The sequence below is a fragment of the Euprymna scolopes genome, chromosome 36 (genome assembly GCF_053919585.1).
Source record: "Euprymna scolopes isolate OS-2025 chromosome 36, ASM5391958v1, whole genome shotgun sequence".
In the NCBI taxonomy this organism is placed as follows: domain Eukaryota; kingdom Metazoa; phylum Mollusca; class Cephalopoda; order Sepiida; family Sepiolidae; genus Euprymna; species Euprymna scolopes.
Genome location: NC_136517.1, coordinates 11,250,901 through 11,266,797, shown reverse-complemented (window position 1 = coordinate 11,266,797; position 15,897 = coordinate 11,250,901). Strand labels below are relative to the sequence as shown.

The 15,897-nt window shown below is 37.3% G+C and overlaps 1 protein-coding gene across 6 annotated transcripts in view; it reads left to right on the top strand.

Moving 5' to 3' along the window:
• LOC145260335 (uncharacterized) overlaps positions 1-15,897 on the top strand; it is a 153,586-nt gene that overhangs the window by 113,951 nt on the left and 23,738 nt on the right. For all 6 annotated transcript variants that reach the window (XR_013864274.1, XM_080118250.1, XM_080118249.1 and 3 more), the window contains exon 12: positions 7,193-7,425. Coding sequence is in view for 5 of the 6 variants with exons in the window: in XM_080118250.1 (XP_079974376.1) it covers positions 7,193-7,425 (233 nt within the window). In the remaining variant the exon portion in view is untranslated. The remainder of the gene's footprint in view (positions 1-7,192; positions 7,426-15,897) is intronic.

Sequence of the window (15,897 nt, the reverse complement as noted above, 5' to 3'; positions counted from 1 at the left end):
GGATGATTAATTTAAATATAATTTTAACACACACACACACACACACACACACACACACACACACACACACACACACACACACACACATTTAACATATAAGAAAAAACAAAAAAATATATTTTTACTTAAGCGATGATGAAGTCAGAAATCCTAGTGACAAGGAAATGGATGAGGGTATTAGTAGAAAGAGGTCAAAATATGCCGAGAAGTTTAATTTATTCACGTAAAGATAATCTCAAAATTTTTAATTTATGATATCTTTCATCAGAAAAATATTTCAAAAGAATTTAACTTTTGTTGCCAGAAGATTTCTTTCGGATGGATTTATAACCCTGGAATCACGCCAGACCTGAGGCTGAACTTGTAACGTCGACAAACCAACAATTGCCAAGTTAGCTCAAAACCTTCTTTTATATAGAGCATCATTCTGTATTAGAATTTTCTAGAACCTTACCATCGTTTTTGAAGGTTCTGGAAAGTTCTGGGACCTTTAACACAGATGAAATGCAAAAAAAATAGCAACATTTTGACAAACCAACAACTGTTGGGTTAGCACGAAAACCTTTTTATAAAGAGTGCCAACAATTATTAGAATATCTTTTTAAAAGGTGTAACATAGCGCGGATGCACGTATGTAAATGCATGAGAAGTGACATCACCAGTGGAGAGGGGGGGGACTATAAAAAAGAGCAAGACAAAGATCTCGTGAGAAACATAGAGAACGTTCTAGATCACATAGGAGACGTCACAGCTGTACTAATGAAGAAATAAAGGTCATTGTACAGGACCAAAAAGCGAGTCAGAGTTATTTCCTATTCTTTATCTTGGTCTCCTGTGAGATTGAAACTGCACACATGTGTAGGTCCACAGACAACGTTATACTGAGATTTTTCTAAATCTTCCTATTTCTTTTTCGCCATTGTTATAGATTTTCATGAAAGAAGATCTTTCTGGAATAGCAAATAATATATATATATATATATATATATATATATATATATATATATATATATATATATATATATATAGAGAGAGAGAGAGAGAGAGAGAGAGAGAGAGAGAGAGAGGAGATTAATGAAGCCCTCATAACATACACTAGACACATTTAATAGGTGAGTAAGACCCCCAAAATACCGTAATACAATAGCAAAAAATATAGAGCTACATCCTCACATAGAGGTAGTAGACTGTTTTTGTTATCTAGGACATATGCTGAGCACAGGTGTTGAATATGAACCCAATGCAAGGCAGCAAAGGTATAATTTTGTAAGCTGTTGCTTCTGATCACGAGTTACCTCCCCTTTACATCCGGGGAGGTAAGTTATATAGCAGCTTTGTCAAGAGCGTCAAGTTACTGCAATAGAATGACAGATTCCCGATCAGATGGAGATGCAATCTAATAAAATCCAGTATATTAGGTCATTGAATTTGCTTAAAGCACATTTGCCTAGCATAGAGATTATATTATGAATCGGTTGTGCTGGTAGTAATCATTTTTTATTATAGTCAGCTAACATACTTTTTTTTTTTTTTTTTTTTTTTTACACAGTGATCACCACTTATCAAGGCCCGGAAGCCACTCAGGGATAAGGGTTATTGCAAGTACATCACGTTAGTGAGGAGATTTTATGAAGTGTTTAATTAGGGGGGCGGTTCATTAGGAATTTGTTAACATTAGACTTGAAGACATCCAAGTTGTAGTCCGGAGGGAAGCAGGCAGACGGAACAGAGTTCCACAGGCGTGCAGTTCTAAGAAAGAAGCTTTGCTCATGAAATCCGCGTTTTGATTTAGGCACAGATATAGAGTGGGGGAAATTTTTCACAGTGGATTCAGCTAGACGGGTGTTTTTCGTGAAAGTTTGGCGAGGGGGGACCAGGGATTGGAGTTCAGACGAGCACCTGCCATGAAAATAACGATAAAACAAGGATAGGCTCGCAACATCTCTTCTGTGAGAGAGGGGTTGCAGGGTAGAGAAAAGGGCATCCCCCACTAAACCACGAAGTCTATTTTGTACTCTGTCAAGGCATGATAGGCTGTTTTTGGCAGCTCCTGCCCAGATATGGCAACAGTATTCCATCCTTGGCCGTACTTGGCTTTTATATAGATAGAGAATTGCATCAGTAGTGAGATATCTTCTGGAGCGGTAGAAGGATCCCACCATCTTTCCTGCGACCTTGGCAACAGACTTGATGTACGTGTTCCATTTCAGATCAGGAGTAAAGGTCAAACCCAGAAGCTTGTCAAAACACGGGGCCTCACCCAGACGAGAGCCATCCATCACAATTGATGCCAGCTGGGGATCAGAGCGTTGATGATGTAAGGATAGGAGTTTGGTTTTAGATGCATTAAAGGTAACTAGCCACATCTTCCCCCACTGAACCACGCGCTCGAGATCAGAGGAGAGAGAATCCGAGAGAACTTCGTCATTTACAGCCTTTGATGTGTTGCCGTAGATGGTCGTGTCATCAGCATAGATGTCAACGAATGATTTAAGTATGTGTTTAGGGAGGTCATTGATGTAGATCAGGAAGAGAGTTGGGCCGAGGATTGACCCCTGAGGGACTCCAGCATTTATATTGCAGGCCTCCGATTTTTGTCCATCTACCACTACTCTTATGAGCCTATCAGAGAGAAATGATTTAATGATTGAGAAAACATTTCCAGTTATACTGTAGCTGGAAATCTTGTGAAGTAGACCCTTATGCCATACTTTGTCAAAGGCCTTTGATATGTCAAGAGCAATTGCCCTAGAAAGGAAGCCTTTGTCAAGAGATTCACTAATCCTGCGGGATATAACCGTCAGCACATCTGCGGTAGATCTTGCAGAGCGGAAACCATATTGTGTGTCACTAAGAAGGTTGTTTCTGCTGAGGTGGTTGACTATTTCTCTATTTAATATTGATTCCAGTAACTTACTCATAACACAGAGAAGACTTATTGGTCTGTATTGAGAGGGAGAGGACTTATCACCTGAATTCTTAAATACAGGGCAAACTGATGAGGTCTTCCAGGGGGTCGGAAAGCACTTCTCCTTAAGGCAGCGCTTAAATAGTTTTGTAAGTATGGGAGCAAGTTCTGGTTGAAGCTTTTTTAACACTATAATTGGGATGCCATCAGGGCCAGTTGCTTTACTGGAATCTAGGTTTTTTATTAGCTTGGCGACCTCATGCACGGATATTTGTATGTTACCTAGCTTGTTCTGTGTTATAGGAGGAAATATGGGGAGTTGATGGCCTTCGTCGCATAGGGTAGAATTAGCTGCAAAGTTCTTTGCAAATAGTTTGGCCTTGTCTGACGCTGACGAGATAACTTCTGGTCCATTGATAATGGTTGGGATAGAACGCACACTTCTGTTCAGGATCCTATTTGTTATTTGCCAAAACTGGTGGGAACCAAGCCGCTGATCAGCTACCTTGGATTTAACAGACTGGGCATATAGCTCTCTTGCATTTTTTATTACTCCTTTACAGTGGTTGCTGGCAGTCCTGAAAGCAGCTTTAGTCTCAGTGCATCTATTACGTTGGTAGTTATGGAAAAAGTGATTTCTGTGCGCGATAGCAGCAGCACATTCTGGGGAGAACCATGGCTGGCTGTTAGGTTTTTGTTGGAATTTTTTAGATGGTATGAATTGGTCTATGCCTACAATTAACCATTCGGTCAGATCTGATACTATAGAGGACACTTTCTTTTTAAACATGGAGTGCAGAGGTAAATCAGATATGAATGTACGGAAGCTATCCCAGTCAGCCATAGAGTATCGGTATACAGTACGGTGGAGGGGTACGTCTGATGGCTTCTTACATTTTGTTTTTATCTTAACTGATACGACGGAGTGGTCGGAGGATCCTAGAGGAGAATGAACGGTACATGAACATAGCTCAGGGGAAGTTGAAAGAAAAAGGTCTAAGAGGCTTGCATATTGATTGGGTGTATCGGGCACACGGGTGGGTTCGCGAACAATCTGAGTGAGGTCATAAGCAATGGCAAAATCATGACAAAACCTCCCCTCATCATCTGTCTTATTTGAATGGGTCAGCCATTCCACGTTATGGACGTTGAAGTCACCACAGATGTGAATGTTAGCCGAGGGATGTGAAGACAGTATGTGGTCTATTTTCTCAGATATGCTCTTAAAGATAGTAACTCCGCTGTTGTGGGGCCTATAGAGGGCAAATATAAATGCAGTGGTGTTAGCAAGTGCAACCCTGAAGCACATATAGGGTAAATTAGGATCTTCTCTAGAGATATCCCTGCCACATGGGAAGCCATCCTTAATGTAGGCACATATTCCATGCCCATGGCGATCTTGGGAGTCAGATTTAGCTGTTAAATTGGAGTATCCATTAATTATGAACTCATCTAGGGAAGTGGTCGGCCCTATTCCAGTTTCACATAGAAATAATATGTCCGGTTTCGTCTCCTGTAATTGGGTTTCAACCTCTGGAAGGTTGGAACGTAGACCCCTGATATTGGAGAAGGAGACCTGGTAGTAGGGGTCTACGCTGGAAGATGGGGTTCTAGGTTTAATCGAGTTTTTATTCTGGAGATATTTCATGTTGAGGTTTGGGGATTTGTGGAATAGGTCGGCATACTTGGTTAGAGCAGTACAGAGAGGGAAAGTAAGAGAGAAAAAGACAAGGAAAATTTTTTTTTTTTTTTTGTAGCACACGAAAAGGTAAAGCCGTAACAATTACCCACTAGTATGGCATCGAGAGGCCCCACCAGAGACTACTGCATGGTCCAGATCCACTCACCAAATGGCAATACAGCAGTCCCAGTACTTTGCGCCTGCTGATAGGACAGCCTCCTTAGTGGTTAATCCAAGGTTCGGGTCCCTGACTATCAGGCGGATAACGTCAGCCCAGACAAAACGTTTACCTCCAGCACCCTTACTAGTGACATGGCAACAAGGACAGACAAAGACAGAAAAATATCCGACATCTCAGACTACTGGTCACTAAGTAGTACCGACCTTTAAGCAGCTTTTTCTTCACCCTTTGTCAGAAACATCACTCATTTAATGAGGACTGAATGACAAAATAGGAGAAGCGAGAGTTACTGGAGCTGCCGATAACACATCCACTGTATTATCTACTCTCCATTTAAAAAAAAAAAAAAAAAGGGGGGGGGGGAGAAAGGGGAATGGGTACAAGTGACTTATATCTAAGTAGTAAGTCCGGTGCGAACTTAATAATTCATGGCATTTTGGTGATAATCTCCCCTCCCATATTAATGGGTGGAAGTTTGTCGTTATCTATCTAGTTTGAATCATTAAAGTTTCATCTTATAATTAATTAAAATCCAATAATTAACTATTATCAATTTGTAAAGACTGCTTAATATTAATTTACATTAGAGTTTAAATAATTTTTCAAGGTTTTAATTTAGGAGGTCTGTTTTCATGAGTGACTTTCTTCGCGCTGTATTATATTTCGAATGTACTTGAACATAAGGCTAACTATATAAGGTAGGATTCGAAAACTAGAAGAAAATATTTTCAATACAGGCAAGCTTGCAGTAATAGTATATATTAAGTATACTACTTAAATAAAGTCCTAAGTTTATCTACTCTAGAGAATAATTTCCGGTATTTTTTTTTTTTTTTTTTTTTTTTTTTACTTCCTAACTTCCAGCATGGCTGCTACCAGAAGCGGTGAGAAGGCAAATCAGTTCCTTCACTTTTTTCTCCCATGTCTATATCTCCCCTGGGCATATACTCTTTTTTATTAAATTGTCCCGGTCGTTCATTTTTTTTTTTTTTTTTTTTTTTTTTTTAATAACCATTGAAAAGTTGTTGTTTTTTGTTTTTTTTTTATTTTAATTAAGAATTATTGAAATTAGTTTTATATATTTTTAAGAAGTATTGAAAATACTTTCTGCGCTCTTTTTTTTTTAAGAATTATTAAAAATACTTTTTTAAATCTTTTAAAACTATTTTGGGAATATTATGTATTGGATACATTTTCTATGATATTTGAAATTTTGTTATTTTGATTTCAATACTTTTATTTTCATACTTTCATAAACATATATAAATATATACATAAATATATTATAAATGTAAACATATATATATATATATATATATATATATATATATATATATATATATATATATATGTATATATATTACACATTCAAATAAAAAACTTTCATTTTTTAAATAAAAAAAAAACGTATTTTTATAATTTCATAAAATTTCAAATAAAATAAAAACTTATTTTTTATTTTTGTTATTAAAAGTGCAAATAAAGAATAATTGTGTTATTTTTATCTGTATAATTTTGTAAAATTTTATCGTATATTTTTCAATAATGTCCTTTTATTATATTTTATTTTAATAAATCCCTTCACAATAGAAATATTGAAGAACAATAAAAGTAAAGGAACTGATTTGTCTTGTCACCACTTCCGGTAGCAGCCATGCAAAAAATTAGGAAGTACATTAGCTGACTATAACCATATTTTTAAATTATTACCGAATAAACAAAATCAGCAAAGGGAATAACTCATATTTTTAATTGAGGACTATAAAAAGGATTGTCTCCCTCACAACTAAAATTTCATTTTTTTCTGTATAAATTTTAAAATGTGTAAACAAAAATTAAAAACTATGCACATGCTAGCAAAAAAAAAAAGTTAATAATTACATGAGCAAATGTTTTCACTTGGATTCAAGCAAATTAAATTTGTTGGTATGAAATCTTAAGTTGCTTATTTAGAATTAAACCCATTTTCAAAACAAAAATACAGAAAAATCTTTAAAAAACTTTACAATGTATGTACCTGTAATGAACGAAGATGTCTTATTCCAAAAATCATGTAAATTGATCAAGTATTTTTTTTTTCATTAAGAAAACTAAATTTTATGACAAAGCAGGACTTGGGGTGTTGATCCGCCATGTTTTATAAATAAAGGAAGACAATTCAATTTGAACTACCGAGATCAAAATCAGATACAATGGATACACTTTATTATTAAAATCGTAAAAAAAATAATTAAAAAATTACTTTCTAAATAAAAATAAAACTACTTGATCAATTTAGATTTTTTTAATGACATCTGTATTCCGTGACAGATATGCACATCATAAAGATTTTTCAGCAATTTAGATTTTTTTAAAATAGTTTAAATTCTAAATAAGCAACGAACTTAATATTAAAAACATAATTTCATCTTTTACTTCACAGGCACATCGTTGACAGTTGGATGGAACACTACCAAATAATAATTGGTATTCGACCAAATGATATATGCCAGGCCCTGAGTCAAAAAAGTCGAACCCGCCAGTTACGAAGAACCCACTCGGCTGTAATGATCAACCCAAGCAGCCCTTCCCAGTTGAAAGATGTTGGTCTGATGTCCGTATCAAATATAAACGTGGTTATAAAAAGGAAACACAGGATGCCGTCTGCCCCACCAGGTAAGTCGGAATTTTTTTTTGTATATTTCCCAGATTTGTAAACAACACTTTTCCTTTCACATTTGTTTGGCAAGTGGATTATTACTGTCAAATATCAACTATTACTGTTAAATATCTAAGCTGTGTGTACCAAGAAATCATTTTGACAAAAGTGTGCACCTGTTTTAGGGCAAATGTTTCATGGTTGAAAGAGTTGATCTTTGCAGATTCTAACAAACTCCTCCGCCAATTTTGGGTCTAAACACTTGAAATTTTAGATGTAGGTTACTTGGACATGGGTCAAATATTTTAACTTGATTCAAGCCCAAAACAATAAATGTTAAGGAGTCAAAATTGGGGGTCAAAGTTTAAAAAAATTTGATGTCTGCAGTCCTTACCGACTTTTCTCTATGGTAGTTTAGGAAGCCTATTATATAGAAGAGCATTACCATACATATGCACACTTTTTAATATATATATATATATATATATATATATACATGCATATAAAGTTATAAACAGTACATAGGGCCCGAGCAAAGCTGGGCTGAACTGCTAGTTATCAAATGTACCAAAAGTTCATTTGAATAAAAATTATGAATCTTTGACATCTGGTTTTATATTTAGGTCATGTATACCAAGAAATCATTTTGACAACAGCGAGCACCTGACCTACAAGAAATAGCAAAATAATTAAAAATTATGAACTTGACACCTCGTTTAATATCTAGGCCGTGTATACTGAGAAATCATTTTGACAAAAGTGTGCACCTGGCAACAAATGCAAGAAACAACATAAAATGATTATCGAATGTACGAGAAGTTCATTTGAATAAAGATAATGAATCTGACACGAGACATCTACATTTCTTATATTTCATATAAATGTTTTTATTATTTTCATTATTATTATTATTATTTCATATATTATTTTATCTCTACGAAATTCCCTAAGTATAAACATCATTCAGAAACTTTGCGAAACGTAAAAAAAAAACACATGCTGGTCTAGCACCCCCCCCCCTCCAGCTGCCCCTGATTTTTACATATATAATGCTAAGAACTTGTAGAAATAGTAGGGCTAACGAGTTTAAATGATGTGAACGAAGCCAATTCAAGGTTAGTTCTGTCCAGTAACAACTTCTAATAAGGTCAAAAAATTTTATTATCATTATTATTCATATCTGATACGTAATCCCTTGTGTATCACATTACAAATCCACGCATTAACATGGGAGGGGAGACTATTTTCAAATATCGTCCTAAATTGGAAATGGAGCAACGGACTTATATTAATAAGTCACTCGTACCTATTTTTTTTTTTTTCATGGAAAGTAAATAATGCACTGTGGATGTGTTATCGGCAGTTCCAGTAACTCTTGCTTCTCCTTATTTGTCCCTCAGTTCTCATTTACAATGAGTGATTTTTCTGACAAATTGCGAAGAAAAAGCTGCTTTCCAGGTCGGCAGTACTTCATGAACAGTAGCCTGAAATGTCGGAAATTTTCTGTTTCTATGCCTATCCTCGTGGCCATGTCACTAGTAAGGGTGCTGGAGGTAAACGTTTCATCTGGGCTGACATTACCCGCCTGATAGTCAGGGACCCGAACCTTGGATTAACCACTAAGGAGGCTGTCCTATCAGCAGATGCAAAGTACTGAGGCTGCTGTATTGCCATTTGGTGAATTGGGTTCTGGACCATGCAGTAGTTTCTGGTGGGGCCTCTCAATGCCATATTAGTGGGTAATTGTTACAACTTTACCTTATCATGCTACAAAAAACTTCCTGCCTTTTTCTCACTTACTTTTTCTCTCTGTTCTGCTCTAACCAAGTCTGTCGACCTGTTCCACAAATCCCAAAACCTCAACATGAAATATCTCCAGAAAAAAAAACATGAATAAACCTAGAACCCTATCCTCCAATGTAGACCCCTACTACCATGTCTCCTACTCCAACATCAGGGGTCTAGGCTCCAACCTTCCAGAGGTTGAAACCCAATTACAGGAGACAAAACCGAACATATTCTTTCTAAGTGAAACTGGCATAGGGCCGACCACTTCCTTAGATGAGTTCATAATTAAAGGATACTCTAACTTAACATCTAAATCTGACCCCCAAGATCGCTGTGGGCATGGAATGTGTGCCTACATTAAAGATGGCTTTCTGTGTGGTAGGGATATCTCTAGAGAAGACCCTAATTTACCTTATATGTGCTTCCAGGTTGTACTTGCTTACACCACTGCATTTATATTTGCCCCCTATCGCTCCCATAACAGCGGAGTTACTATTTTTAAGAGTATATCTGAGAAAATAGACCACATCCTGTCTGCACATCCCTCAGCTAACATTCACATCTGTGGTGACTTCAACGTCCATAACGTGGAATGGCTGACCCACTCAAATAAGACAGATGATGAGGGGAGGTTCTATCATGATTTCGCCATTGCCTATGATCTCACCCAGATTGTTCACGAACCCATCCATGTGCCCAATACTACCGGTCAGTATGCAAGCCTTCTAGACCTTTTTCTCACAACTTCCCCTGAGCTATGTTCATGTTCCGTTCTATCTCCTCTGGGGTCTTCCAACCACTCGGTTATATCAGTTAAGATAAAAATGAAATGCAATAAGTCTCCAGACGTATCTCTCCACCGTACTTTATATCGATACTCCATGGCTGACTAGCATAGCTTCCGTACATTTATATCTGATCTACCTCTGCATTCCATGTTTAAAAAGGATGTGTCCTCTATAGTATCAGACCTGACTGAATGGTTAATTGTAGACATATACCGATTCATACCATCAAAAAAATTCCAACAAAAACCTAACAGCCAGCCATGGTTCTCCCCAGAATGTGCTGCTGCCATTGTGCACAGTAATCATTTTTTCCGTAGCTACCAATGTAATAGATGTACTTCTGCTTTCAGGACTGCCAACAACCACTGCAAAAGAGTTATAAAAAAAGCAAGAGAGTTATATGCTCAGTCCGTTAAATCCAAAGTTGCTGATCAGCGGCTTGGTTCCCACTAGTTTTGGCAAATAGCAAAAAGGATCCTGAACAGAAGCGTGCGTTCTATCCCAACTATCATCAATGGACCTGAGGTCATCTCGTCAGCATCAGACAAGGCCAAACTATTTGCCAAGAACTTTGCAGCTAGTTCTACCCTATGCGACGAAGGCTATCAACTCCCCATATTTCCTCCTAAAACAGTTATATAACATACAAATATCTGCACGTGAGGTCGCCAAACTAATCAAGAACCTTGATTCCAATAAAGCAACTGGCCCTGACGGCATTCCAATTATAGTGTTGAAAAAGCTTCAACCAGAACTTGTCCCCATACTTACAAAACTGTTTAAGTGTTGCCTTAAGGAGAAGAGTTTCCCAACACCCAGGAAAACCTCATCAGTATGCCCTGTATTTAAGAATTCAGGTGATAAGTCATCTCCCTCTCAGTACAGACAAATAAGTCTCCTGTGTGTCATAATAAGTTGCTGGAATCCACATTTAATAAAGAAGTAGTCAACCACCTGAGCAGAAATAACCTTCTTAGTGACATGCAATACGGTTTCCGTTCTGCCAGATCTACAGCAGATGTGCTAACGGTTATATCTCATAGGATTAGTGAATCTCTTGACAAAGGCTTCCTTTCTAGGGCGATTGCTCTTGACATAACAAAAGCCTATGATAAGGCATGGCCTAACGGCCTACTTCACAAGATTTCCAGGTATGGTATAACTGGAAATGTTTTCTCAATTATTAAATCATTTCTCTCCAATAGGCTCATAAGAGTAGTAGTAGATGAACAGAAATCAGAGGCCCACAGTATTAATGCTGGAGTCCCTCAGAGGTTCATCCTGGGCCCAACTCTCTTCCTGATCTATATCAATGATCTCCCAAAACACATACTTAAATCATTCATTGACATCTATGCTGATGACATGACCATCTATGGCAACACATCAAAAGCTGTAAATGACAAAGTTCTCTCTGATTCTCTCTCCTCTGATCTTGAGTGTGTGGTACAGTGGGGGAAGAGGTGGCTGGTTACTCTTAATGTATCTAAAACCAAGCTTCTATCCTTACATCATCAATGCTCTGGCCCCATCTGGCATCAATTGAAATGGATGGCTCTCGCTTGGGGAGACTATGTTTTGATAAGCTTCTGGGATTGACCTTTACTCCTGACCAGAAATGGAACACGTACATCAAGTCTATTGCCAAGGTCGCTGGAAAAATGGTAGGATCCTTCTACCGCTCCAGAAGATATCTCACTGCTGATGCAATTCTCTATCTATATAAAAGTCAAGTATGTCCAAGGATGGAGTACTGCTACCACATCTGGGCAGGAGCTGCTAAAAACAGATAGAGGACAAAATAGACTTTGTGGCTTAGTGGGAATGCCCTTTTCTCTTCCCTGCAACCTTCTCCCACAAAAGAGATGTTGCAAGCCTCTTTTTGTTTTATAGTTATTTCCATGGCACGTCTGAGCTCCAATCTCTGGTCTCGCCTCACCAATTTTTCACAAAAAACACCCGTCTAGCTAAAATCAATAATTTTCCCCACTCTTTATCTGTGCCTAAATCAAAACGACGATTCCATGAACAAAGCTTCTTTCTTAGAAGTGCACGCCTGTGGAACTCTCTTCCATTTGCCTGTTTCCCACCTGACTACAAATTGGATGTCTTCAAGTCCAACATAAACAAATTCCTGATAAACCGCCCCCTTAAGTAAGACACTTTATCAAATCTCCATTACTAACGATTACTACGATATTATCCCATTGATTACTGTACACACAATAACCCTTATCCCCGAGTGGTTTCCGGTGGCGACTACCATGTAAAAAAAAAATGTTAAGAAACAACAAGCTTGATCAATTGCTAAAAAGGAGATAAGTTAAAAAGTATGAAAGGTCATTTTTGGTAAATGTTTACACAGGTGTAATTAAAGTCAGGTTAATCCAGTGAAATGATAATCGCCAGATAAAATGCCCTTGAGGAGGGGGTACAGTGACAATGCCATGCCAGAGGCGCGTTTCAGATAGTCACAAATGTTTATATAATAACTAGTGTTGGGATGATTAATCAGAATCAGGAATCAAAGAATTGAAACTTTTCGAGGTTTCGGAATCAGTATCAGAAAAAATTGTGCCTATTTTCTGATCCCAAAAATGATTCCTTTAATTATTTTTTTTTATTTGATTTTGCTTAAAACAAAATCTTCCACTGCTGGTAGTAATAAGAAAACAAATATTTATAGATTTTAAACTACCTGTAAAACTAACATCTATACATCAATAAGTTTGAGTAAATTATATGCACATTTAACGGTAATCGAGAAAAAAAACAAATTTTATAGTTGAATATTTAGAGATTTCTAAAGAATCGGAATTGATAATTGTTTTAAATTCGGGAAAAATATTGGAATCATTCCATCTATAAATATAAAAGCGAAAATGTGTGTGTGTGTGTGTGTATGTATATTTGTATGTGCACTTTTTGTGTATGTCCGCAAAAGGCTTTTTTCCTGGAGCAGATTGCTCGGCTCGCTCCTTCTTAAAACTTTTTATATGACCTCTAAATCGTAATATCTACGACTTAACAACAGGAGTCGCCTGTCTATTTAATTTGCCTAACTTTGAAACATTAAATATTCCACATTTTTGGATCACTGCATGTTGCTTTGCTTTTTCAGTATAATAATAAAAAAAAGAAAAAAAAGCGAAACTCGATTCGATTGGTCAATGTCGGCTTCACCGTCATATCAGACAATTGCTTTATTACTCCTCCCCTAATAATAAACAGGGGAGCTGCTTTTCTTTCCTTCCTTCCTTCCTTCCTTCCTTCCCCCCCCCAAAAAAAACAATCATTAAAAACTGTTCCACATTGAAAATATTCACTGTTGAATAGCCATTGCTTACGTCATTGTAACACTCCCGCGATGACCTCATTAAGCGGCCACCGGTCAATCAAACCTCTTTGACTTGACTCACTTTTTAATCACTCTTACATTGCCACTGTCGCCGTAGTGCAAGTGTTCAGGCTCAGCCTATTGGCCTCAAGGCTCAGGGTTCGAGCCTACCTGCCACCAACCCCTCTTTTTTTTTTCCATTTTTAAAATTGCTATCGTTAAGTTTCCTTTTTGTTCTGATTTACCCCCCCCCAACACACACACCTATAAACACCCGGGCAACACCGAGTACCCCCCCCCCGCTAATCTATATATATAGAAGGCAAAATGTGTGTGTGTGCACTTTTTATGTATGTCCGGCAAAGGCTTTTTAAGGGGGGGGGAGCTCGGTTGGGTCACTCCTTCTTAAAACGTTTTATATACTGTCTCAATCATAATATCTATGAGTTATGAACAGAGGTCATGTCTATCTTTAATTTGCCTGACTTTTACGCACTATTTTTGAGATTTTTCGATCGCCGCATCTTCATTTCACTTCTCAGTATAAAAAAGCAAAACTGAATCCACACCATCAGTTCCCTCACATTCGTGGCAGGGACGTTCAGAAAACAAATTAGCTTTGATCAATGCGACAAAAAACCGTCATATCAGACAATTGCTTTTCAAATGGACACCCTGATTTTTTATCTTGGGTAAACAAAAAGCCAAAGTTGGGGAAAGAAAAACTGCCTCGCAGCAAAACTTAACTGCCGAATATGTTTGACCTCATTATCATTTAATTTGCGCACCTGTCAACTTTATAAACCTTAAATTTACACAGTTTTCAATTCCTCTCCCCTCGTAGCCAAGCGGGTTAGATGTCATATTTTTCCCCCTTTCTTTTCCACCTTCGCGTCAATGCTTCGGGTTCGAGCCTACCTTCTTACCAAAACTTTTTTTTTTCTTTTATACCTCCAAACACCAGGATTTTTGTTTTAGATCTACTCCCCCCAACATACACACCTACAAACACCAGAGCAACGCTGTGTACCCCTGCTAGTCTATGACATAAATCTCACCTGTCTGTTTAAATGTATGTATGTATGTCTGCCTAAAACCTTTAACAGAGGCAACGGATTTTCTTTGCTGTTGTGCCATCAGAGAAAATGTTTCTTATCCAGAGTAAGTAATTGCAAAAAAAAAAATAACTGAAGCTAAATAAATATATTCGTGCCAATAATGAAAATTGATAGAAAAACAAACAAACAAAGGTTAGTTCGAATCAAGTATTGATACGTTAGAAGAACTGCTATTTGGGCCTGACTTTGAAAATCCAACAAAATAAAATGATGGCTTTCCATGGTATCTGAGTCACAGCAAATATCTGTAATATTTCAATAATCTCTGTTCCATTTGAGTCATGGTCTGGATGGTGCTATTCCTCATCAATCAATCCATTCACTCTCAAGTTATTTGAAACTAACCAATTGTTACCTTTGATTAAAATAAAAACTAGTACCTATCCCTGGAATGTGAGCGACAGCAAGTTTTCCTAAATTTCAAGTACTCTCCATTATCATTATTGCACCTCATACAGTGTTCTCACACTCTCCATTATCAGAAGTTTCTCACTGGTGTGCGTCCTTGGAATTTGAGTAGTAATGAACCTCTTTAGAATCAAATATTCTCTATTCTCTTTTTAGTTGAGGGCAGGATGGTATTATTCTTCCCCAATCTTCTCGTTCTCTCATTTTGGCGGTGCTTTTTGCAGCGATAATCAGCCACTCTGTACTTATGCATTTTTATCATGTAGTTATGTATTTTTCTAGTTTTTTTTACTGTATAAGTTTGGTGCAAAAATAATGTTGTTTTTTGACATTCAACTTCAAAAGATCATAAATCCTTTCATAATAAACTTTATTAATCGAAATAAGAACCATTAGAATCGACACATTTTTGCCAACGAGAAACAAGTTTATTTATCCCATTAGTATAGAAATCCACAATTCTGGAAGCGATGAAGTCATCGAAGGCTGATTCAGCATTATTTCAGCTTTTGAACCATTTTTTGTGCAGAAAGTTGTCGAAATGCTTGAAAAAGTAATAATCAGTGAGCAAGAGGTGCAGTGAGTATGGCGGATGAGACAAAGTCTCGTAGCCCAATTCATTCAACTTCTGCAGGGTCAGTTGAGCAACATGCAGGCGAGTGTTGTCATGAAGGAGAATTGGTCCCTTCACATTGACCAATCTCGGGCACATACGTTGGAACTTCTGGTGCATTTCATCAATTTGTCAGCAGTATTTTTCGCCCAGATTCAAGAATCTGTTATGGATGAGATCAGCCGCAGACCACCAAACAGTCACCACAACCATTTTTTGGTGCAATTTTGGCTTCGGGAAGTGTTGTGGAGCTTCTCTGGCATCCAACCACTGTGCATAACATCGCCGGTTGTCGTAGAGAATCCACTTCTCATCACATGTCACAATCCACACGAGAAATGGGTCATTTTTCTTGCGCAGAAGACACCTCAAAATGACGATTTTTTTTATCATTGTCAAATTCATGCAGCACCCATTTATCCAACTTTTTTAATTAC